We start from the raw sequence: 23,392 nt of genomic DNA, 5'->3' as shown, positions 1-23,392 counted from the left end.
GTTTATTTTGTGTGATGTTTAACTTGAAAGCACCACATGAAAGTACTTTCTATGGACATGTTTTTAATGGAATCTAGTTCAGAAGCAGGCAGAGAAGGCCATAAAGCAAGCAGAGTAAAAAGGGCTGACCAAAAATGGATTCAGTGAGGCACCTGGCAAAAGCAAATGCAGGGAAATAGGAGAAACCAGGTTATTAAAGAAACCTATAGTGTTTCAGGCAACAATGTTGGACAAAGGTGTGAGTAAGAATTTTCAAAATTTATGTGCACTTAGTTAAGAAAGTATGTATCATTTCTGCTTCATGGTCTTTTAACCCAGAAGATTTTACAGTTTTCCCAGCCTGCCTTTTTCGCTCAGTTCCCTGTAAATTCTGCGATAAGCCCGTAACGCGGGATTGCTATTTTCTGTTAGCAAATTGCATCACTGTTGAACGGCATCAGGTCTTTTCTGATCCATGATGGTTAGTGCACTATCCATCTGACGATTCAAGGCACAGAGCTGTGGATGTGAATCCAGAGCTCCTTCAGGCAATGCCTTCACTGGAAAGGTGACAGATTCAGTTTCTTTACACATGGATCATGCTGGATAAGGAGAAAAGGAAAAACTTGGAGGCTGAATAAAGTTATACGATCCCTTCTCTCTGCAGAACAGGCGTTAAAACAGAATGATATGAGGACAGATCAGGACGTATCTGTAGGTAGAAGCAAACCTCAAACATGATGACGGGAGACTACAGCTCAGGAAGGTTTAAGCAGAAGCAGGGAGTCAAGGAATGTAACTGTTGAAATTCCTGTTTTGACAGGTTGGTAGGCAAGAAGAAGGTCGTGTATGTGGCAAGCTAGTACTTGCTTCAAGTAAATAAAATAGGAAAAATATGATCATGAGTGAAGAAAAATAAGTTGAAATAAATGGAGCTCTTTAAATCTAAGAGTTTCAGCAGACTCTAAAAGGAAAATATATTCTATACCACAAGAGCAGGAATAGAGATGATTTTAAAAGTCAATGGCTACAGTAATGATTTTTGTAATAGACTTGTAATGTTCCAGTATTCATCTCCTTCTCAGCAATTTAATGAACCTTAATCAGTGTAAAGTATCTAATTCAGGAGCATTTTCCCTGAGTGTGTTCATAAGGAGTTCTAGTCGGTTGAAGTGTTACAGGAAAGCCAACACACCTCTTCCACCTCCCGCAGAGGTATAAAAAGAGAACATGGATAGCATGATAACATTTCTGTTACGTGAGTTATGGGCACAAACGATAGCAAATCTCAACAGTAGAATAAAAGATTAGTGTGAAAGAAGACCTGGGAGGAAGCGTGAAAAGAAAACCAGAGTCAAACTGTAAAGAAACATAGCTTTAATAACTGGCAAAAGCATAATTAAGTGGTGATGGTTTTGTTGTTAATAACTCTTATTTGAGCTGTTTTTAAGGATCCATCAAAATACAAAGAAGGCAAAGAGCCTTTAACAAATATACATTGTCTTTCTGTGTTTAGGTCTATCTTACAGCAACTGTTTTTGAGCTTGACTTTTCCACGTTTCCTTGAAGCAGGTAAGTCAAGAGAATGTTAAAGAGTCAACTTTGAGTGAAGTAGAAGGTAAGAATCTAGGCTGGGGGCCATATTTGGATCTCCCCATCATGTCTGTGACTTAAAAACGTCATTGTTTATTTATTTGTTTTCTTCTTTCTGCCAGCTGATATGGAAGATGAAGATTTTGGTGCCACCCTGCCTAAAACAAGCTGTATCACAGAGCAAACTCAGTATTTCTTTGAAAATGATGATAAATCCTTTGGTGGGATAGTAGACTGCATAAACTGCTCCAGGTACAATTTCTTCAATATAAATAATAACTTTCAGATATTCATTTACTTTGCAAAAGATCATGACACCATTATAAGAACAAAAATATCTTTTGGATTAATTACACCAAATTTACATAAGCAAGACAGAAGTAGATAGGCAGTAAAATGACAAATTGCATTCTCTGTATGTTTGGAATTAATTTTAACTGTAATAATTAAAGAAATACTTCAGATTTTGTTTTGTAATCTGTATATGCTCCATGAAAATTGTATTTCTATCTCTGTTACAGATTGTTTTCTTTTAATTTATTACATGAATCACAGAATTGTAGGGGTTGGAAGGTACCTCTGGAGGTCATCTCATCCAACCCCGCTGCTTGAGCAGGCACACCCAGAGCAGGGGGCACAGGAACGCATCCAGGCGGGTTTTGAATGTCTCCAGGAAAGGGACTCCACAGCCTCCCTGGGCAGCCTGTGCCCCTGCTCTGGCACCCGCACAGGGAAGGAGTTTTTCCTCATATTAAAGTGGAACTTCCTGGGTTCCACCTTGTGCCCCTTGGCCCTTGTCCTGTTGTTGGGCACCACTGAAAAGAGTCTGGCCCCATCCTCTTGACACCTGCCATTTGGATATTTATAAGCATTGATAAGATGCCCCCTCAGTCTTCTCTTCTCCAGGTTCTTGCAGCCTTTCCTCATACGGGAGATGCTCCAGTCCCCTGACCATCTTCGTAGCTCTCTGCTGGACTCTCTCCAGTAGTTCCCTGTCTTCTTTGAACTGAGGGGCCCAGAACTGGATGCCATGCTCCAGGTGTGGCTTTCTTAGGGCAGAGTTAGAGGGGGAGGGTAACCTCTTTTGACCTGCTGGCCACACTCCTTTTAATCCACCCCAGATACTCTTGGCCTTCGTGGCCACAAGGGCATGTTGCTGGCTCATGGTCAGCTTGTTGTCCACCAGCACTACCAGGTCCTTCTCAGCAGAGCCACTTTCCAGCAGGTCAGTCCCCAACATGTACCACTGCATGGGGTTGTTCCTCCCCAGGGGCAGGACCTTGCACTTGCTTTTGTTGAATTTCATGAGGTTCCTCTTGGCCCAGCTCTCCAGCCTGTCCAGGTCTCGCTGGGTGGCAGCACAGCCTTCTGGTGTATCAGCCATTCCTCCAGCTTGGTATCATCAGCGAACTTGCTGAGGTTACACTCTGTCCCATCATCCAGGTCATTGATGGATATGTTGAACAGGACTGGACCCAGTATAGACCGCTGGGGAACACGACTAGTGACAGGCCTCCATCCAGACTCTGCTCCATTGATCACAACTGAGTTCTGTGATTCAGCCAGTTCTCTATCCACCTCACTGTCCGCTCATCCAACCCACACTTCCTAAGCTTACCTGTGAGGATATTACAGGAGACAGCGTCAAAAGCCTTGCTGAAGTCAAGGTAAACAACATCCGGTGCTCTCCCTTCATCTACCCAGCCAGTCATGTCATTATAGAAGGCTGTCAGGTTGGTCGAGCATGATCTTCCCTTGGTGAATCCATGTTGACTGTTTCTGATAACCTTCTTGTCCTCTACATGCTTGGAGATGACCTCCAGGATGAACTGCTCCATCACCCTTACGAGGATGGAGGTGAGGCTGACTGTCCTGTCCTATAGTTTCCCAGGTCCTCCTTCTTGCCCTTTTTGAAGATTGGAGTGACATTTGCTTTCCTCCAGTCCTTGGGCACCTCTCCTGGCTTCGTGATGCATCTGCCAGCTCCCTCAGCACTTGTGGGTGCATCCCATGGGGACCCATGGATTTATAAGGATCCAGTTTGCCTAAATGATCTCTAACCCAATCCTCCTCAACCAAAGTCTTCCTTTCTCCAGATTTTCTGTCTCAGCTCTGGGGGCTGAGGTGGCTGAGGGCCAGACTTAGCAGTAAAGACTGAAGCAGAGAAGGCATTCATTAACTCTGCTGTCTCTGCATCATGTGTCACCAGGGCACCCACCTCATTCAGCAGCGGGCCCACAGTTTCCCCAGTCTTTCTTTTACTGCTGATGTATTTGAAGAAGCCCTTTTTGTTATGCTGGACATCCTTTGCCAGATTTAGCTGCAAGTGGGCCTTGGCCTTCCTCGTCGCATCTCTGCATACTCTGACAACATTCCTATATTCCTCCCAAGTGGCCAGTCTCTTTTTCTATGTACTGTAAACCTTCTTCCATTTGAGTTTTTCTAGAAGCTCTTTGATCATTCATGTGAGTGTCCTGGCTCCTTTGCTTGACTTCTTCCTCACAGGGATACATCAATCTTGAGCTTGGAGGAAGTAGTACTTGAATATTGATCAGCTGACTTGGACCCCGCTGCCTTCTAGAGCCCTAGCCCAGGGGATTCCTCCCAGCAGGGCTCTGAAGAGGCCAAAGTTAGCTCTCCTGACGTCCAGCGTTGTAATCCTACTTGTCACCCTTCTACCATGCAGGATTCTGAACGCCACCGTCTCATGGTCATTGCAACAGATGCTGCCCACAACCCTCAGATCCTCAGCTAGACCTTCCTTGTTTGTTAGTATAAAGTCTAGAAGCACATCTTGCCTTGGTGGCTTCTCCACCACCTGTGTGAAAAAATTATCCTCGATGCTCTGCGGGAACCTCCTGGAGTGCACGTGCCTCACCATGTTGCTTTTCCAGCAAATATCAGGGTGGTTGAAGTCCCCCATAAGGACCAGGGCCTGCAATTGCGAGACTACTTCCAGCTGTCTGTAGAAGGCTTCATCAACTACCTCTTCCTGGTCAGGTGGCCTGTAGCAAACACCCACAAGAGTGTCACCCATATTTGCTTGGCCCTTAATTTTTACCCAGAAGCTCTTGAGTCATTCTTCCTCCACCCCTGGGCAAAGCTCGATACATTCCAGTTGCTCCCTCACATAGAGAGCAACTCCCCCACCTTGCCTTGCTGGCCTGTCTTTCCTAAATAGTATGTATCCATCCATGACAGCATTCCAGTCATGTGAGCTATCCCACTGTCTCTGTAATTGCAGTGAGATCGTGGCCCTGTGACCACACACAGATCTCTAGTTCCTCCTGTTTATTCCCCATGCTGCGTGTGTTGGCATACAGGCATTTCAGAGAGGTAATTGAGCCCACAGGTTTCACTGGAGGGGTGCATGAGGATCTGCTACAGCCATACACACCCTTGAGGTGGTTGGTCTTCTGATTGTCATCTTGTGAGGCAGCTAAGGCACCTTTGTGACTGCTTTTGTTGTCCTGGCTTATTATCCCATTGGATATGATGGCATTAGCATTGCCACTTTGGACCCCGCCCCCCAAGTCCTTCAGTCCATCAGTATAAAGCCCGCCTCACCAAGTTGGCCAGCCTGTTGCCAAAGATTCCCTTTCCCCTTCTAGACAGGTGGAGTTCAGCTCTCCCTTAAGAGGCTATCATTGCTGGGCAAAGTCCCATTGTCGTGAAGGCCAAAACCCTCACGATGGCACCAGCCACATAGCCGAGAGTTGATTTGTGTTATTCATCTATTACTGGCTACCCATTTTTCTCCAGCTGGTAAAATGAAGGAGGCGATGACTTGGGCACCAATATTTTTCACTTGGTCCCCCAGGACTTTATATAGTGTTCCGCGGTTCTGCCCAGGCTCCGGCTTATAGCATAATTAATGTCCACGTGGAAAAGTAACAGAAGATAGTAATCTGTGCTCTTGACAAGTTGTGGCACCCTCTCAGCGATGCCTCGGATCGTAGCTTCTGGAAGGGAGCAAACCTCTCATGACTCCCTGTGAGGTCAGCAGATGGGCACCTCAGTGCCTTTTAACACTTACCCACTACAAGAACTCGACTATTCTTTTTACGGTATCCAAAACCTTAAAGGCATTCAGCAAGATTCAGAAGAAGATGATTTCCATTAATCTGGTTATGTATTGGGATTTTTGATGGTCGAGAAGATTATGCAATTTATCTTCAAATTTACCTCCTAGTCAATAGTGCTCATGATTTAAAAGCTGTGGGTCTTATTAAGCAAAGCATGCTGTTTTGTTTTGTGATTAAAAGAATTACTCTTCAGGCTCCATGTGCCTTTTCAAGATGATGTTTAATGTTATGTTAAAAAAATTGGGCACTTAGGAGCCATAACAACTTGGACTAGTCCTGTGTTTCATACAAAAGCCTGCTGGGTTGAAAGTTTGCATAGATTATGAGTTTCTGAAAATGTCTTAGAAATTAAAATAAACAGTCAGATTTCAAACTCCTTGAAGACAATATTTCAAGCCAGGAAAGAAAGACAGAGGGCACTGGAGAATGGTGAATACAGCCAAAACATGCAGATATTTTTCCCAACTCCCATACTTTCTCCTCCACGTCTCTAGGATGTGTTTGTGTGGTACTTGGTTATGCACAGAACTCACTGAGCTGGGTTTTTTGGCTTTGGTTTTGTAGGGGTTTTTTGTTTGGTTTTTGGTTATGTGTTTTTTTTTTTTAATCTGGACATTTTTCAGAAGAGTTCTTTAGTTTACTTAACTGAAAGACTACAGAAATTATGCTAGTATCACAAAAACAGCGCCACAGTGTGGGAATGAGTACAAAAGGACAATTTAAGCTGGTTAAAACAAGCAGATCTGTAATCACAACATCAGTTATTTAATTAACAGGTATTTTGACCTCTTCTTGTACCCAATCAGTGGTATAAACTCATCATCTGTGAAATATCAGAAATAATCTGATCAATTCACATCTAAGTAATAAAACCCTACTTGTATAGAGTGGTAACCGTCTATATGAAAACGCTTGGTTGTTGTCTTATATTTGTATGAAAATGTATTTAGAATCCACTAAAAGCATTTAGCCTGTTAGATTGTCCTGAATTTACCTCTCTTGGACAGGTAGAATATATTTTATTAATGACTAAGAAATATTAAGGTTTTTTTCTCTGCTTTTTTGAAGGTCTGTCTGCCTTTCTAGTAAATTCAAGTTGTACATGAAAATTATAATTGAAAAATCCAGAAATATCCTTACCTTTAGTATCTAAGGCATGAAGTGTAGTACCTCTAGCTTAAAGGTATAATGCTGCCTATTCAATTATTTATAAATGGAAAATGACCCCATTAACTTAAAGGCTTTTTGTGGAATTATATGTACATAAAAATACAACAAATACACATCCAATACACAGCATACATATCCTAAACCTCTTTCTCACCCTTCTTACAGACAGGTTTATGTGTTGGGGTTTTGTTTGTTTGTTTGTTTTTGTGTTTGGGGATTTTCTCAGTGTTGTTAGGGGAAGAATTGATGCTGAACTGATTTTGTTTCACAGTACAGCTACTGTTGTAGCAGTACAGAGCTAGCTATTAACCCAATTAAAGTCATTTTATGCTCTTTTCAATTTTTTCCACTAATAAGTCTGGTTGAAAGACGGAACCGTGGAAATGTCAAAAAGATTACAGAATTTGTTATAAATGTTTCTTGCTGTTCATTAATGGAGAAGATAAACAGTAGCAGGCAGACTGAATCTGTGAAGTTGGATTGCTTTTATTCCAATACTGTGTGTCCTTCTCAAATACGGATTTCCTTGCTTCATTTAAACATTGTTTTTTGTTGGCTTTTTTTCTAGACTTTATCACGCAGAGAAGATTTCAAACACTAATCTAGTGTTCATTATTAGTGACAGCCAACTGCTGTGCCGCTCCTGTGACCCAAAGCCACTGATGCAAGCTGAGAAGCCGGGTATCCTTTAAAATTATGATATTTAGTAGTGTGGATTGATTTTTGGCTATGATATACTGGAATACATTTGGAAAAAAAGTGGCCTGTTTATGCACATATTAGTAGCATGGTTGCCATTGGAGTACTCGAAGCAGCAGATATTTGTGGATGATATCACAAATCATATGGGGCAGCATCATTGAGGTAGACAGCAAAGCTGTTAGTTGTGAGGACCTAACCACAAATGGGCTCACAGGAACTTAATGAAGGTTCCAAAGGGCAGGTGCAAAGTCTTGGATCCAAGACAGAATAATGACATACAGCTGGACAGGCTGGGCGCAGAATGACTAGAAACAGCTTTGCAGGAAAGGACTTGAGGGTCACGATGGATAAGAAGTTGAGCATCATTTGGCTCTGCGCCTTTCAGTAAAGAGGGCCAGTCACATCCTGGGCTTTGTTAGCAAGAGTGCAGTCAGCAGGTTGGGATGAGAAGTTGGGATGGTGCAGTGATGCCTGTAACACTGAGGTGAAGTGATGGAGGCACTTTAGTGTGTGCTCATGGCCAATGAGAGCTGCTTACTTCTGATGGAAACTGCTTTAACATGAAAGGCTAGAGTTTATCCAGCTGCTAGCATAGAATTTCTTCAGAGCTGGCTGGAGACATAGATGGCGTACATGTTAAACAGAGTCCTTGCAACACATGCATTAAAATTAAAAGCATGTGAAAGATTGTTGTTCAATTTACAGCCATCTGCATGCCAATCTCTATGCCTTTAGCCTGTTCACTCCAGCAGATATGTGTAGGTGATGGTGATGGAAATACATAAAAGCAACATACACATATTCTAGGCCAGCAGAAATCCACCTCATTTTTTCTTTGTTATATATGCTTGAGGACAGCATGCCAGATACGGTAAGTCAAATCATAATTTGGATTGTTTTGACAGTATATGGAAAACAATTGGTAATACCTTCGTCCACGTCAGGAAGTTAGTTGAGACAGCCTCTCCCATTCCTGAAAGAAAAACAGGTGGTGGTAGAGATGACTGTGTTTCTTTGGCATAAGCAATGCATTCATTGCCACATTAATAAACTGGAATTCCATCTATGCTTGGGCTGAAAAGGAAGTTACATTGGGGTGGAAGCAATATCCATGTCATCACAGAACTATGTAAACACAGTTTACACCATTCTAATTGGCTCCAGTCCACGACAGTTTGAGTGACGTTGCCACTGTCTGAAATTATAGAGAGCACTTGCTATGGTAAATGAAGCATGTTTGATGGGAAGCGAGCACATGACATGCATTTCCCTGTGGGACCCAAACTTTCTAGAAAGCAATAAATGACCTCAAATGGCAGCCAGAGCAGGTGGGTGGGCTTCATTCATTGACTAAATGAACTATTTTATTTTTGTTCCAACTATGCAGTACTAAGCTATTCTCTCTTTTCTATGACTAAGGTACATTGTGAGATGCAGATGTAGCATAACATCACACGAGCAGAGAGAATGACCTTTGGGTGCTATTCAGATGGTTATTATTAGACTCTGCTTCTTTCTGGTTGGTACACCTTTGCTTGTACACATGGTCTTTTAGAATATTTCTACATTTTGACTTCCCTTTCAGCTGGACCCTGACAGAGGAAAGGGGAGGTGAGTCTGAAAACATCTGAATGAAGACAAATGTAGATCTGTGGAACTACATTCCCCATCCTCTTGCCTTCTTTTCCATGGGGCATCTTCACTCATTGCAATGAAGCTGCTGTAGTACTCCACAGTAGTGCATAAACAGGATTGATGCAAGTGTAAGTTAGGGCTACTAAGACAAGTAAAGTTTTGGTGCTCAATCTTTTGGAACAGTCTAGCTTAGCTTTAATGTGTGTACTACCAACAGTGGAATAAAAAAAAAGCCTAACGTACGGAATGGCAATACCAGCAGGTTTCAACAGAAGGCAGTTTTGCAGTTTACCATATCCATGCCTTTCAGGTATGCTGCAATGGATTGTGTCCCTTTTTAGCCTGTGGCAAACATGAAGTATAGCATTTACACTTAAATATCAGCAATTACAGATTTCAGAGATGTAAGCTGTTGCATTACCTTGCATTTACAGTTAGCTAATTAACAGCATGACAGTGCTCCTATTCCTATCCTGCTGTTGTGCTGTTAGTTTGGACAGCATTTTCTCTGTCTCCATCTCTGAAAAGCTAATGAGATCTGACTAGTTTTTCTGTCAGTTACTATCAAAGCCTACAGTGGATGATCTTGTCTATGATATTTGTACACATAATAACACCAGAAGTTCTTATAGGTCTTCACTGCAATTTTCAGCCTGTATATAGCATTACTTTTCCAAACAGGTTTCCTTGCTTTTACTGTGTATCTTCATTTTAGCAGAATAACTGAATGGAAAGTTATGCTATAACCAATCAGCACCATTGAAAATTTACTACTTTATCAAATATTTTCTGTAATGTTTATGCAACGTTAATAAAAGCAATACAGAAAAACTTTTAAAAACTCAGCTTTTATTTTTATTTTGCGTATGGTTCTGGAAGTACTGGTTCTAAAACGTCATGCAGGATGTTTATTTTCGTGATTAAAGCAGTGTAAAAAAAAAGGGGTATTTGATTTTGATTTATCTGGAGGATTGGCTTGGTTTGTTTTTCTTTAATTTAAACAAGGAACTGTGACTATTGAGGTTTATTTCAGTACTATCTGAATTAGCATAAAACTTCTCCTATGACAGTAAAAACAGAATGTTAATTCTGCTAATGGACAATGCATGAAAACCAGTCATGCTCCTTAACCAGAGAAACAGATGAAGGGCCAAATCCTTGTGAAATGGTCAAACAGCCTAGGTACAGAAAGGGTCCTGATGTCTGTTTTGATGAAGCCAAACAGGTAAAATTGAACTTGTAAGACTTTAGGACTATCTTTAAAAACAATTGTAGAGCTGTTTTAGAAAAGCAATGAAACTATGTTTAAATGTACCTTGGTGCCTGGTAACCTATCTATCACTAAACATACTGTTCACTGTAGACCATAGCCACTCTATTTCAAGTATCCCATGATTAACATAAAATTAGCAGCTGCTTTCTTATCTGCCTTTCCTATAACCATTGCACTTTCACACATGATTCCCACTAAAAAGTAAAAAATCAGTGAGCATAAAACTGATGGTCTCTGTACAGGGCAATGAAATTCAGTTCTTCTGTGGCTTTCACAAATAGATGATAATCCTGGCTTAGAAGTAGTATTTTTATATTAGTGTTTCCAAATATTATTTAAGGTGTCATTAAATTATTAAAAATATTGTATCTGGTTTAGGATGTTGTTCCTTGTAGAAATTCTGTAAAAGTGTATTAACCTTCAGTCACATTCTTAACAGGTATAAAAGTGCATTGCTTTACTGAAATCAGCAAAACTATGCTGTTTAGTACTCCCTATATTGTATACATTACAGTTTTGAAGGAGAAAAATAACTGTGCCACGTATATAAATTATTTTGAATATACTCTCTGTCTTACCTTTCAAAATACTGTATGAAAGAGAATATGTTGAATTTAAATTGTTCAGAATAAATTTCAAGTCAAAACATACTGAAGAGGGAAGTACCTGCCATTATATAAAATAATTATTTTAAAAATTTGTAATTTGTAATGCCTCATCCCAGTTCTGCAAAGGAAAGATTGTCCAAAACTAGGGCGGTTAGTTGGCTGTAACTGCTGTATACCAAGCTTTGTTCCAGTATAATCTCTGCTTTTCTTTAATGAGGTACAATTACCGAGATGTCAGTAATGTTAAAAAAGTCCAGACAGTTGGTATTCAATGCATTTTTCTAGTAACCAAATTTTATTTAAAAAAATCAGTCTTCTTACTGGCCAACAAAGGATAAACAAAGTTGAAAATATATCCAAAAGCAATTTGGCCTTTGTAAATAGTCCACATCCTCCTGATATGATTGTGTGTGAAAGTACAACTCTTGCTCACTAGCTTGATGTGCTAATCAGTGTGTAAGTCGTGTTTTGTAACAGTGGATTGTTTTGGTTAAGTTTATTTGCAAAATTTGTTGTGAATCTGCTGCTCTTGGGTGGATGCTTTCACATTAACTCTGCTAACTGCCAGCAATCTGCATGATATCTCATCTTGTATGTCTTTTTTTCTGTGTTTTCTTTCCTTTCCTCTACTTGCTACTTTGCCTGTTATTAATAGGATCAGCCTATATGCACAACGAGTCGTGCCTCTGCCATGACGTCCGCTCCTATCTTCATTTTTCTGCAAGTTTTCATGTGGTGTGGATGGTCAGTTACTTTCTCTAATTTTTTTGTTTTGTTCTTGGCTTAAAAAATTAGGAGACATTTTTACTTACTAAGCATACAAAAGAAAACAGAATGAAGTGAGTCCCAGAAGCAACAATCTGGAGCAAATTACTATTGCAGTATTAAGGGAAATTAAATATGAAAAAACCCTGTCTGGAGCCTTATAAATCACAATTACGGAACACAAGGGCCTCTCCTATAGCAAGTACAAAGACACAGGAACCTGTTGGGTTCATATGGTTGGCTCTTTGAGATTGCACGTGTACCAACTGAGTCAATGTCAATCTGTTCAAAACATTTTTCCCTTGTCCCTGTTAAAACGAAATAGAAGAAAGTTTTCTGCACAAACAAAGGTACAAAGTAATTAGAAGAGACTATAATAGCTGAGTAAATAAAGCTGTACTTAGGGATAGCAAGGATGAGTGCTCTGTGTGAGAGTAAGTGGTGCTGTCGAGAAGAATAAGGACTTTTTACTACATTCAAATTTATGCAAATGTTAATGACGGAAGGTAATAGTGTGCATCACTACGGTTAAACTCTGAATTCAGTAAAATTGTATTTTTACTTTTTAATTTTTTTGCATCCTAAATACATTCATTGCCTAATTACAGCAGGAATTGGGGGTTTTCTTCTAATGAAATATATGGACACATGAAGTCCTGTTGACCTAGTACATGCTCTCGGTTTCACAATGAAAGCCTTGGCGTTTTAGGCTGTGTTGCATTTAGTGGTGTGAGAGTGTGCATGTGCTAGTGGCATGTGCGCAAGAGAACTGCTGATCTAAAGAGAATAAAATTCACGGCCTTGTACACTAGAGGGGTTTCTAATCAATATTATTACTCAGAAAACCACTAGAGGGAGATACTAACATATCTATCAAAGTAAAGCCAACTGACAAGCCAGAAATGGAAACTTAGAGGTAATTTTTTAAGTTAGTGTAGCAAAATATTGAAAAATGTAACAACTTAGAACACATTTTCTCAATAACTTATATTGTCTTTATACTTGGGCAGAAGATTCAATTAATATCACTTGAACATCAGTGAAAAAATGTTTAAAGTTCTATTTTACAACTGTATTTGAGTGATTTTGAAGTTTCCTTTTCTGTATTTAAATTATTTAATTTCTAGCAAGCCTAGGAACTTGCACAGCCATGGCTGAAGGTTGTGAGGAAGGGTGAAAGTCCCCTCCTCCAAGCCAGTGGTATTTCACCTTGAAATACAGAGGCTTAACAGCTCATGTTCTTACTCATGCAATTTGCTCTGCAAGTAACCTTATTTTAATTGAAAATCTACTGTCCAATGTACATAAAGCAGCAGAGACTCACCATGAGCTGAATTCTTTATGTTGAAAATGATCTTTCTGCTCAAGAAGGCAAACCAAAATACTGGGAAACCCATGAAATGTAATTTTAGCTGATAGACTTTTGGCAGCAGAAAGTTGTAAAGGTAATATTATTCGTCCACCCTGTTTTTAATAACTTTGTGATTTTGGAAATAAGTTCTCACTGGACATTAATCTGTGTGGTTTTATTAAAATCACTGAAGCCAACACAGATACAAACTAGCTGACCAGGTTCAATAATGACGGTTTGGTTTTGTTTTTTTCATCAAGGATAACAAAATAGTCTTTATCACCCCCTTGAATATCTTGCTCTTACTTTGTATATGCAAGCTGGTTTTGTTTGCCATGCCTGAGAATAAAGAGAACTCTACAAGCTTTTAGCCCCTTCTGGGAATGCCTTATTTCCATCAGCTCCCAGGGATGTCAGTGAGAGCTTTGAAGGTGATTAGCAGCCCAGACAACTGTATACGTCTTGATAGGATTGGCTCTATCCCTGATCTGTGTGTGGGTAGCTGTACAGCTTTGACAGCTTTGTGTCGTAGTCCAGACAAAGAAGGGTAACACAAAATTTATGAAAGACCATGCATTGGAACTTGAAATTACTCTAAAAGCAAAGGTGTTCTCCATGCAATATGAAGCATTTAAAATATTTGCTTATAAAATGTGTAACTTTGAGGTAAGCAACTGATATCAAAAGGCCAGATCAGAAGCTTTTTGGCAGATATTGTTGTTTTATCTTTTTTTATATTCAGTGTAGCACAATGGGTTCTGAGAAATTATTAAGGTTCCAAGACAAAGTTTTAGTACATTAAATAGTTATTTAGATACTTTAGAAGTATCTAAAGGAGTAGAAAGTATGTTTCTAGACCTAGATGTATGTGTGTATATATATGTATTTATATTTCCATGTCTGTCTGTAAAATTTTGGACTGGCACTGCCTTCAAGGAAATGTTGATATATAGCAGTGAATATGTGGGTTTAATGCTTAACAGTGAATATACGGTTTTAAAATCACATTCATTTTCCATTCTGCAAGTGTTGAATAATTTTCACAGTGTGTGATGTTGTAAAATAAGCCTCTCCAGAGTTATCATAGTAAGGCGTGACATGAAGGAGATGGCATTTGAATTTGACACTTCTCTACCTCAAGCATGCAAGGAAGTTTGACATGTGACTTATTAATGCAAGAAATTTCTGATACAGTTCTGATGAAATGAAACTGTCTAAAGAGGATTCTTTCCAATTCATTTTCCCATTCTTTCTCTCTTCAAAGAGAAATACTGTACAGAATATTATTCTGAAGACAACAAAGAGAGGACATCCCCAACTGATCTGTTGGTTATTCAGTTTTTCTGTGTGACTAATGTAGTAGTGACTAATGTAATGGGCTGGAAAATTTCAGTGAAACTGCTTAAAAATACTTTAGTGTCTAATTGCACTGGCAGAGGTAAAGATAAGATAAGGTAAAGATAAGATAAGGTAAAGATAAGATAAAAAGATGCTATGTAATTTGTTATAAGAAATTTTATAAGAAATCCCCCCCAAAAAAACATTTACAGGAAACGGGAATTTTTCTTAAAGCTCAGGAACAGGGGAAGTGTTTTCAAAAAAGGCATTTTGAAGACTGTTCAAAACTGAGCTTTTGCTCAGTCTTGTTCCAAATTAATGACGGGATCCCACTCATTTCCATAAAACTGCTGATTTCTTGAATTTATGTAAATCAGCATGTAATCAGACTTTTAAAATATATATTTCTTGCAATTTTCACAACAGTGGAAGCACACAAGAAAATTATAATGTGCAATGCTGGGGAGGAAAAAGTAATCTAGATAGGATTTACTGTACCTTCTTAGCCACTACTATTTTTGTCTTGGCTTAGGACACAGAAGAATAACTGATTCCAGAGAAAATATTTAGAAATTGTTCTTGGCAGAACTGCAGGTTTACCACTGTAAATTAGTCTACAAACCTCATAAATTCAATGTGACTTTGATCAATATGAGGTTAAAATCTCACCAACCGTGAAATATGTGTATAAACCTTGTATACTTTTGTCTAGTACAGTTTAACTCTGTCATTCATAATAAGAAGATGCCTCTCCTGCATGAGGCTTCCAAGACATTCTCCACTGTTGTGAAGTTGTGAATCCTTTAAAAACTGCTCTGTGTAGTCTTAGGGAGAGAGCAGAGCATATAAAAATATATCTTTTCAATCCAACAGGAATATTACATACTATAACTATTTAATGTAAAAGCAGTGCCCATAATTTGTGACGTAGTTTAAAAATATCTCAACAAGCAAATAGAAATGGGCAACAGAATGGAGGTTTTTTCAAGAACATGTAGTGGTAGGTTTAATTCATCAACATAATTTACCCAATATTTGGTCTAGCGCGGAGGTGACATGAAAGCTGAGTACTGTATAATTCGATATGTGGAGGTCCATCTACTCTGTATCCATGCTGGATGCCATTTTCACTATAATGATATTTTCCCCTTCCTATTATGCACAGTTTGGTGTACGACCTTCAATTTATTTCTTACTTACTCTCCAGACATCTACCCTCTGTTGGAAAATTTTAAACCTGGTGCTTTACTTTAGGCTATTTCTTCAAAGATTACTCTTCTATAATTTCAGTGATAAGAATCTTAAATACCAAGAGCTAGCACTGAGTACTGTTCATTGACTTCATATGAGAAGAAACCTTTGCTGATAATTCTGTTTCTGATGGTACTTACTGTGAGGAAGAAGCAACAGGGTTATTTTTACATGCTTTGAATAGAAATAAAACTACATAACAAGACACAATGCAGATGCAAAAAGTGACAGAGCCAAACTAAATAAACCAGAAAGTTCAGTGCATCTTCAAATTTTCGCATCGTACTCCCAATCTGGTGCAGCAGAGTTCACTTGTGACTTACTTGTTGACCGGAAGCCTTAGGAACTTTGAACTTGTAGAGTGCAATCAACTAAAAAAAAAGCCTAAGCCAAAATTAGAGAACTAAATTATAAAGCTAACAGAGACATGTCTGGAAATGGCTACTATTGATAAAGAAGGGCGATTAAAGTGAGCTATTTGCTTTAGGACACAATTAAATGTCTTTTTTCTTCTTTCTTTTTCTGAATAACTTGAATGCTGGTTTTTGTTTGTTTAGGGTTTTTTACATCCAAGTTTCTAAAGGAGGCTGTTGATGGATGTTATAATACCTGATAACATACTGAATCTAATTTGTCTGCTTTATCTGATTATCTGTATATCTATTCTAAACTGATTCTGATTCCCCTGACCTCTCTGCTTTAAAGAATGCATGTGTGTGGTGGGAATCTCATTAATGTTTTCACACCTTAAAACTGACACAAAGAAGTCATTGAAGCCCTTTGCTATGCTCTGTAATCCCCAAGTTCCTTCTTTACACTTCTGTTATGAAGCGGTTGCCCTAACTCCATATTTGGCTTTGTGCTTTTGCTTTATTCAAAACTTTCTACTATCATTTTTGCAGGAAGGTCATCAAAAATTCTTTATCAGCCCTCCTTATTTCCTGCTTACATCTAATCTGCCATTTTTGTGGTCTTTTCTGTTCTTGCCCGTTTGAGTAAACTTGATTTCTTAAATACTGACCTTTTTTTGCATGACACTGCACTTAGTTTCCTTACTGATTCATGCAGGGATGTTTCTTTGGGGGTTTTTTTTGGGGGGTGGGTGGTTTTTCATTTGTTTGGGAGCTGACTTTTGGCGGGAGGGGTGGTGGTTGGTTGTTTTAATTGTGGTATTCATTTTATGTGAGTATCCAATGCAATATTTCTAAATGTTCTTCTGGATCCTTATGAGGAACTTGCTTTTTGAGGTGTTTCTTTAGGGTTTTTTCCTGCTTTCTGCTTTTTGTTTGTTTGTTTGTTAGGGTTTTTTTTTTCTGTTGTCTTGGTTTTGGGGTTGTTTGGGGTTTTTTTAACTGCTTTTGGTAATTTTTCACATAGTTCCCTTTCTTGAAATTAGTATCTTTTGTATTTGTTTGGCCTCATCTCTCTCACAACAATGCTAAATCCTACTGCATTGTGATCTACTAGAGCTATACTAGGCTATACAGAGCAGCTCTCTACGAATAAGTTTGAAGAGGCCCCATGCACCACTAAAGATTCAAAGGCTGTTGAAAAAGAAAAAATTACCATATCCAATTATGTGATCTCTACATCTCTTTTTGATAAGGCAACAGTCCAGTCTATATGTGGCTTCTCTAATCTCATGTAGCATTTCATGATTGATATTGTCACTTTGATCAGGTGGTCAGCAGTGCAATCCTAGCATTACATTTTTATTATTAGACTGAAATCTCTAACCCACAGAGATTCCATCACACTTTCCTTTTCCTGTAATACTTCTATGCTATTACACTTTGTGTTATCCTTTACATGCTACCCTTCTGCTGTACGTCCTACGCTGCTATTCTTACAAAGCTGGTAGCCTGTCAGTGCTCTGTCCTGCTGATTATTCTCCTTTCACCAGGTTTCTGATATGTGTATTATTTTGGGATGGTTCATTGATGTCTTGTCTGCATTCCTCCATCTTAATTTTATGTTCCTAGCATTGGTGTAGAAGCACTTGAGTGTTTTGCTTAAGGATGTGCCAAATAAATTAAAGGTATTTTAATGACCCTTCCCTATTTATCCTGATTGTACTTTCTATCCCCACACCCTCCAGCTTTCTCTGAAGCACATTCAGTATTAGTTACGTATAGCTCAGTGGCATGTCAGTCTGAATCAGGTGCTGTTCCATGCTTGTTGGTTTTCCTCTGCTTTTTGTTCTAAAACTTTTTTAGTTTCTGTGCCAGCAGCCAGGCTCTGGTACTGTTGAAGTGTGGTCTGTCCTTCCCTGCTCATGCTCCTCCGGCTCAAGAAGCTTACCCAGTTCCTAACAGACCTAAATCCCTTCCCACCTACACTGTTGTCTTGTCCTTGGAGGCTTGGGATCCCTTGGAAAATGGAAAGTGCCTTTTTATACCGTGGGTACAGAGTACAGTGAAAACGAGAGGAAGACCAAATATTTTCAGCCTACTCATGAATCTCAGACTCGGTGGACAGAGCAGTACAGGGGACAGCTGGAACGTTGTCCTGGTGTTTTATACAGCCAAACATAGATTGTGACAGTCCTGAGAAACAAGAAGGTGTAAAGATGTTACAGACTCCAGAACGGATATCAAATGTATTTCAGCTAGACTAATGAATAAGTCCATAATGTGAAATATATTATGCATTATAGGCAAAGGGGACCAAACAAGCAACAAATGGTAAAGAGGAATGGGGAAAAGAGGTGCAATTACTGTGTGGCATAATGAATAGTTAAGTCCACCGATGAGCAGCAGAGCAGTGCAGCTCAGAGGGAGCCCTCAAACTGGAGGGTGTCTTCTTTACAGACTGCATCAAATGTCTACAAAAAGCCCATAGAACATTTGGTTCTCATACTTGAATACAGTATCAGAGACAGAGAAAGGATTTTCATTCTCTTTGACCATATCTTCACCTGCAGAACATATTTGTTTTAATGTGTGATTATGTTGATGAAATGGACATGAACATATTCTGGTATTTGTTTTCTAATCTTGAAAAGTTATCTGTTCTTCCATCTTTCCCTGCAATAAAGTGATACTCAAAACTTCCAAACTGATGTAATTTTAAGGAATATAGATGTGGTTAATGGCCCCCCCCAGGCATAGTCCATAGCATTTCTTGTTTGATTGTGTAAGTATCCCATCTAGTTCACAAGTGACTGCAGTAAGCCTTGTAAGTATTTAATCCTCCCATGCTTATAGTTAATGTAGTAATGCCGCTCTTTGTATCAAAAATCAGACAAACTTCCAGGAATTATTTTACTGTTATATTAGGCAAAATAACATATATAAGACCAAAAAGGATGCCTCAAGGATAGTTCAAAATGTTGAAGACTGAAATGTAGATTACTCCTCGGGAAATTTAATTGAACTTAATGTTAAATGATTTATTCTTTTCTTGTCAACAGGAAGATTCGGCCGACTGCGGTGGTGTCTCTGGTCTGAGTCCATCACTGTGGTCTATGGTAGGAATTCAGTTGGTCCTGCTTTGGCTGTTATCTGGCAGCAGACACTGCCAGTTATGACCTTGTTAAACCAAAACCTGCATAACTTAATCAAGACCTGGCCAAAACGATAGCCTCAGTTTAATTTTAAAAAGGGTCAGCTATTCAGACAGCAGCAGAACAGCAGTGCTTGTGTCTGGTTACTTGTTGTGAGACTTATAAAGGCACCCACGGTGGCTGCATGTTGGAGTGTCGGATCCTTAAATGTGTGTGAATGCTGCATCATCTATGTCATCTGAACAGAATTCTAGACGTGCTCCATTGGGGAATCTAAGATTATTTTTTGTTTGTTTGTTGTTGTAATCTTGATGACTTCATGTAAAAGGGCTCCCCTAACAATAGCTTATGCATCTGATTTTCATTTCTTTTAAGCTTTGGATATCTTGAAGATTTATATTCTTTTACGTGAACAGTTATTAAAAAAAAAAAGAAAAGAGAACATGCTCCCCAATATACATTACTAGCACCATGATGGCTGCTTTGAACATCAGTTCTGTCCAAACTAGTTGAGTAAAATGAAAATATTGGCTAGTCTTCATGAGAAGTTCAGCATGATTGAAATGCTTTATGATGAGTGGTTTATTCTTCCAAAATGAATCATGTAGCTAAGTTTTGGTAGGTTGATAAATTGTTAGAAGGAAGGAAGGGAGGGAGGGAGGGAGGGAGGGAGGGAGGGAGGGAGGGAGGAAGGAAGGAAGGAAGGAAGGAAGGAAGGAAGGAAGGAAGGAAGGAAGGAAGGAAGGAAGGAAGGAAGGAAGGAAGGAAGGAAGGAAGGAAGGAAGGAAGGAAGGAAGGAAGGAAACTTCTGTTTTTAAAAATATAAAAGTGCTTGAGAGTTTAACTAGAATGTGATTCTCATCTTAAACTTGGTGTCATCTTCTGTCAGAAAAAAATATTAATTTCAATGTAATATTCACCTTCTTTTCGCAATGCAGTTATATATAAAGCTAGTAGAATCCTTCAAAGGCTCCAACAAAAAACCTTGTGAATAAAAAATGTCTTTGTGATATTTGAACGTTGGTTTCCAAGGGTACTTTGCATGATGATGATGCTATGTTATTGTTTTTCAGTTTGTTTTCTTTGATGGTAGAATATAGTCCATTGAAAAGGTAACTGAGTGATTCTTATATTGTGTGAGAAACTGAACATTGCAATGTGTTGCAATCAAATAATATTAAATAATAATATGAAACAGAGCTCTGAATATACTGTGCAATGAAAAAACTGAGAAAATAGGGTAAATATAGCTATCGTAACAAAAGGGTTGAGTTGGATTTTTTACAGAATAGTGATCTTACATGAAAACCTGTGTACAGATATTTTAAGTACATAAAAATCAGATTTAACACATTTATTTTTGGAAGTATATGTTCTCTAAGGTTCATATCAGGTTCCCCCTTTGTTTTCTTCATATAAAACCACCCATAATATTAAAGCTTCTGCTGTTGCTATTTATTATTGAAAATAGCATACTTAACAGCAAAATGTCCTGGTTGCTGAGATCAGAAAAAATCTAAACAAACGGGGAGCCTTGAATCTATATGTATGCACATTGATACTTGATTGTGAATAATAATTTTAGAAGTTGTTTTTATACAACCTCATTGGTGATACAGATTGGTGCAGTAAATTACAATATTACAGTGTAGCATAGTGTTGATGCAAAATATGATTTGCGCTTTTTTCTAGTTTTCAGAACTAAACAGTATAGCAAGACAGCTAAACCAATGAATGTGCAACTCTGCTGGTATTGTACAATTCTGCTGACAACTGCAATATGCAAATACTAACATGGCACAATACACTAGCTCTTTAAAAAATAAGAAAATGCAAAGCATTGGTATGTATATGCTGGCAGTTGATTGATATAATTTTGATCATGCCAAAAGCTTAAAGAAATAATTGGGCATGCATTAATATCCTATGAAAACTGAGGAAGCTACTCAAAGCCACAGCATGGCTTAAAAGATCAGACGTCTACTATAGTTGTACCCATGGCTGGTTCATTGTTTTTCTCACGTACATTGGCTCCGGCAATGTATTTTCTCATGTTTGGGAATACAGTGAGTGAAAAAAATAAAACCTGGCCTTTTGTTCAGTGATCAGATTTAGCTTTTTTAAAAAATATCTCTAGTAAAGTCATGGGGTTAAAACTACAATTAAATGTGTTGGGTGACTTCAGGTCCTCCTCAGGGAAGGTGAGCTGATTTTGATAATATGAGTGGAAATAGTCTTGGAGCTCTTCCTTCCAGTCATACTACTGCCCTTCTCTTCACCCTATCACCAGTTGCCACCTGATAAAAAATTGGTTTGAGTTTTTCTAATGCTGAGGCTGCATCTGTATTTTCCCTTAACATGGTCAATTGAAATTTTATGGGAGGAACAAGTTTTGTAGGATTAGGCCAAAACTTACTACATTCATAGCTTTTACTCTAAGATTACTTAAAATACATAATAGTTTGCAATTTTCTCCTTTAATTTCTTGAAAGATTGTCAGTATATTAAGTTCTCTATAGCTTTCTCTTAGCTTCCCAAAAGAAACCCTTCATGGAAAAGTTACATTATTTAACATTTTAGAACAATTTGCTTACTCTGGTAGGCCATATTTTGAGTTATTTAATAAAGACTTTGTTAAAGTCTGTAGGCAGCAAGAAAGACGGCACAAAGTCGTGCTGCCACAGAAAACAATCGTGGCTTTTGCTCTCATCCCACTTCCCTTAGAGTGCTCAAACACAAAAAGAGGGAGAAGCCCATGCCATGCAGACACATTTGCCTTCTTGGGTTACCCAGAGAGGGAAGTGTCCTTTGTTCCTCTCCTCTGCCCCTCTATATGACCTGAAGAAACATGTTTCCGAATAAACAATTAGCCTTCCAGCCATTAAACTCAGGATCTGGCCCTCCCAGAGGGCTTAGTACTGTCCCTATAGAACTCAATATTTTAAAAAGGAAAAAATGAAGTTTTGGTTTCTTTTTGCAGAAAACAATATATATTTTGATTATATCCAAGTGATGGTCAAGATTTTTTAACATGCACTACCTAGATATCTGCAAATTACAAAACACAGACAGAAAATGCAATGTGAACCTCAGCTATTGCAAAATGTGGATGCCAGTCTGTCAGAAATAACTTGTGTGAAGAAATACATATTCTCATGCAGAAGACTATCCTTACTCTCACATAATGCATAATGCTCATCTTCTGTTGTCTGTGAGAGAAGAAACTTGATCCTAGGGTTTAAATTGAGACATTTTCAAATTGCAATATGTTGTAAAAAGTTTTTTTTTTTTAAAGCTGGATAAAAAGCTCAGTTGAGATTTGCTCGTATCCTTTAAATAGCACTAAGGGAACTGTTGGGACTGTTTCAGTTTACGCAGAAGTCATGCAGCCGATTGTATGTCTGACAAATAACCACCATTAAAGTTGTTACAGCATGGTACTGTGCAAAACATGATCTGAGGACTTAACATGAAAGGTTTCTTTCTAGTTTTTCATTTAAACAACCAGCATTACTGCCAAAACACTGACCGTGGTCCATATTTGTAACAGGTTTTTAACATGACATAGCAAGTTTGATTGACAAGATTTTTAGGTCCTGTACCTTTAAGACTTTAGTATGATCTTTTTTCATGTTTCTAATGCTTGAGGCTTTACTGCTTAACTTGACAAAAAACAGTGTTGCTGCCATTTGTAAGTTTTCCTAAAGTATTCCTTTTAGTAACTTAAAAACTGGCCTTACTGGGTTCAAATAGGCAGTATCCCTTTTAAGTGACCTTTGCAACCCAAGTGTTACTTGCTGTGGTTTTTCAGTATCACTGAAGAGACATTAAGACCTTTTGTTCCCATTAACACTTAAGCTCAGAAATTGTGCTTAGTATGTCTTAATTTCAAAACACAACCTCAGTCCCGCTGCTCCTAAAAATTCAGATGCTAGCACACTGGTTATTAAGAAGTATATTAATGCCTGCAAGGCACTGCAACGCACTCGGGTGTTTTTGGAATGTCGACTGAAAGTGAAATCTTAATAACTCCTTCCTTAGGATAAACTTTACCCTGGCTTCATCAGACATCCAAGCCTTCAAAAAAGGCCAGTTTTATTATTTTTTTTCATACCACAATGTTAATATTGTTAATAC

The 23,392-nt window shown here is 38.6% G+C and overlaps 1 protein-coding gene across 6 annotated transcripts in view; it reads left to right on the top strand.

The window, feature by feature from the left end:
* The window catches only part of CACNA2D1 (calcium voltage-gated channel auxiliary subunit alpha2delta 1), a 428,757-nt gene extending 408,388 nt beyond the window's left edge, over positions 1-20,369 (top strand). For all 6 annotated transcript variants that reach the window (XM_075081513.1, XM_075081510.1, XM_075081507.1 and 3 more), the window contains 5 exons: positions 1,496-1,551; positions 1,695-1,824; positions 7,396-7,508; positions 10,307-10,389; positions 19,163-20,369. In XM_075081513.1, the coding sequence (XP_074937614.1) occupies positions 1,496-1,551; positions 1,695-1,824; positions 7,396-7,508; positions 10,307-10,389; positions 19,163-19,279 (499 nt within the window). In that variant the 3' untranslated portion in view covers positions 19,280-20,369. The remainder of the gene's footprint in view (positions 1-1,495; positions 1,552-1,694; positions 1,825-7,395; positions 7,509-10,306; positions 10,390-19,162) is intronic.
* Positions 20,370-23,392: the final 3,023 nt, after the last annotated feature.

The sequence above is a fragment of the Phalacrocorax aristotelis genome, chromosome 1 (genome assembly GCF_949628215.1).
Source record: "Phalacrocorax aristotelis chromosome 1, bGulAri2.1, whole genome shotgun sequence".
NCBI lineage: Eukaryota > Metazoa > Chordata > Aves > Suliformes > Phalacrocoracidae > Phalacrocorax > Phalacrocorax aristotelis.
This window is presented reverse-complemented; position numbering and strand designations above follow the sequence as displayed.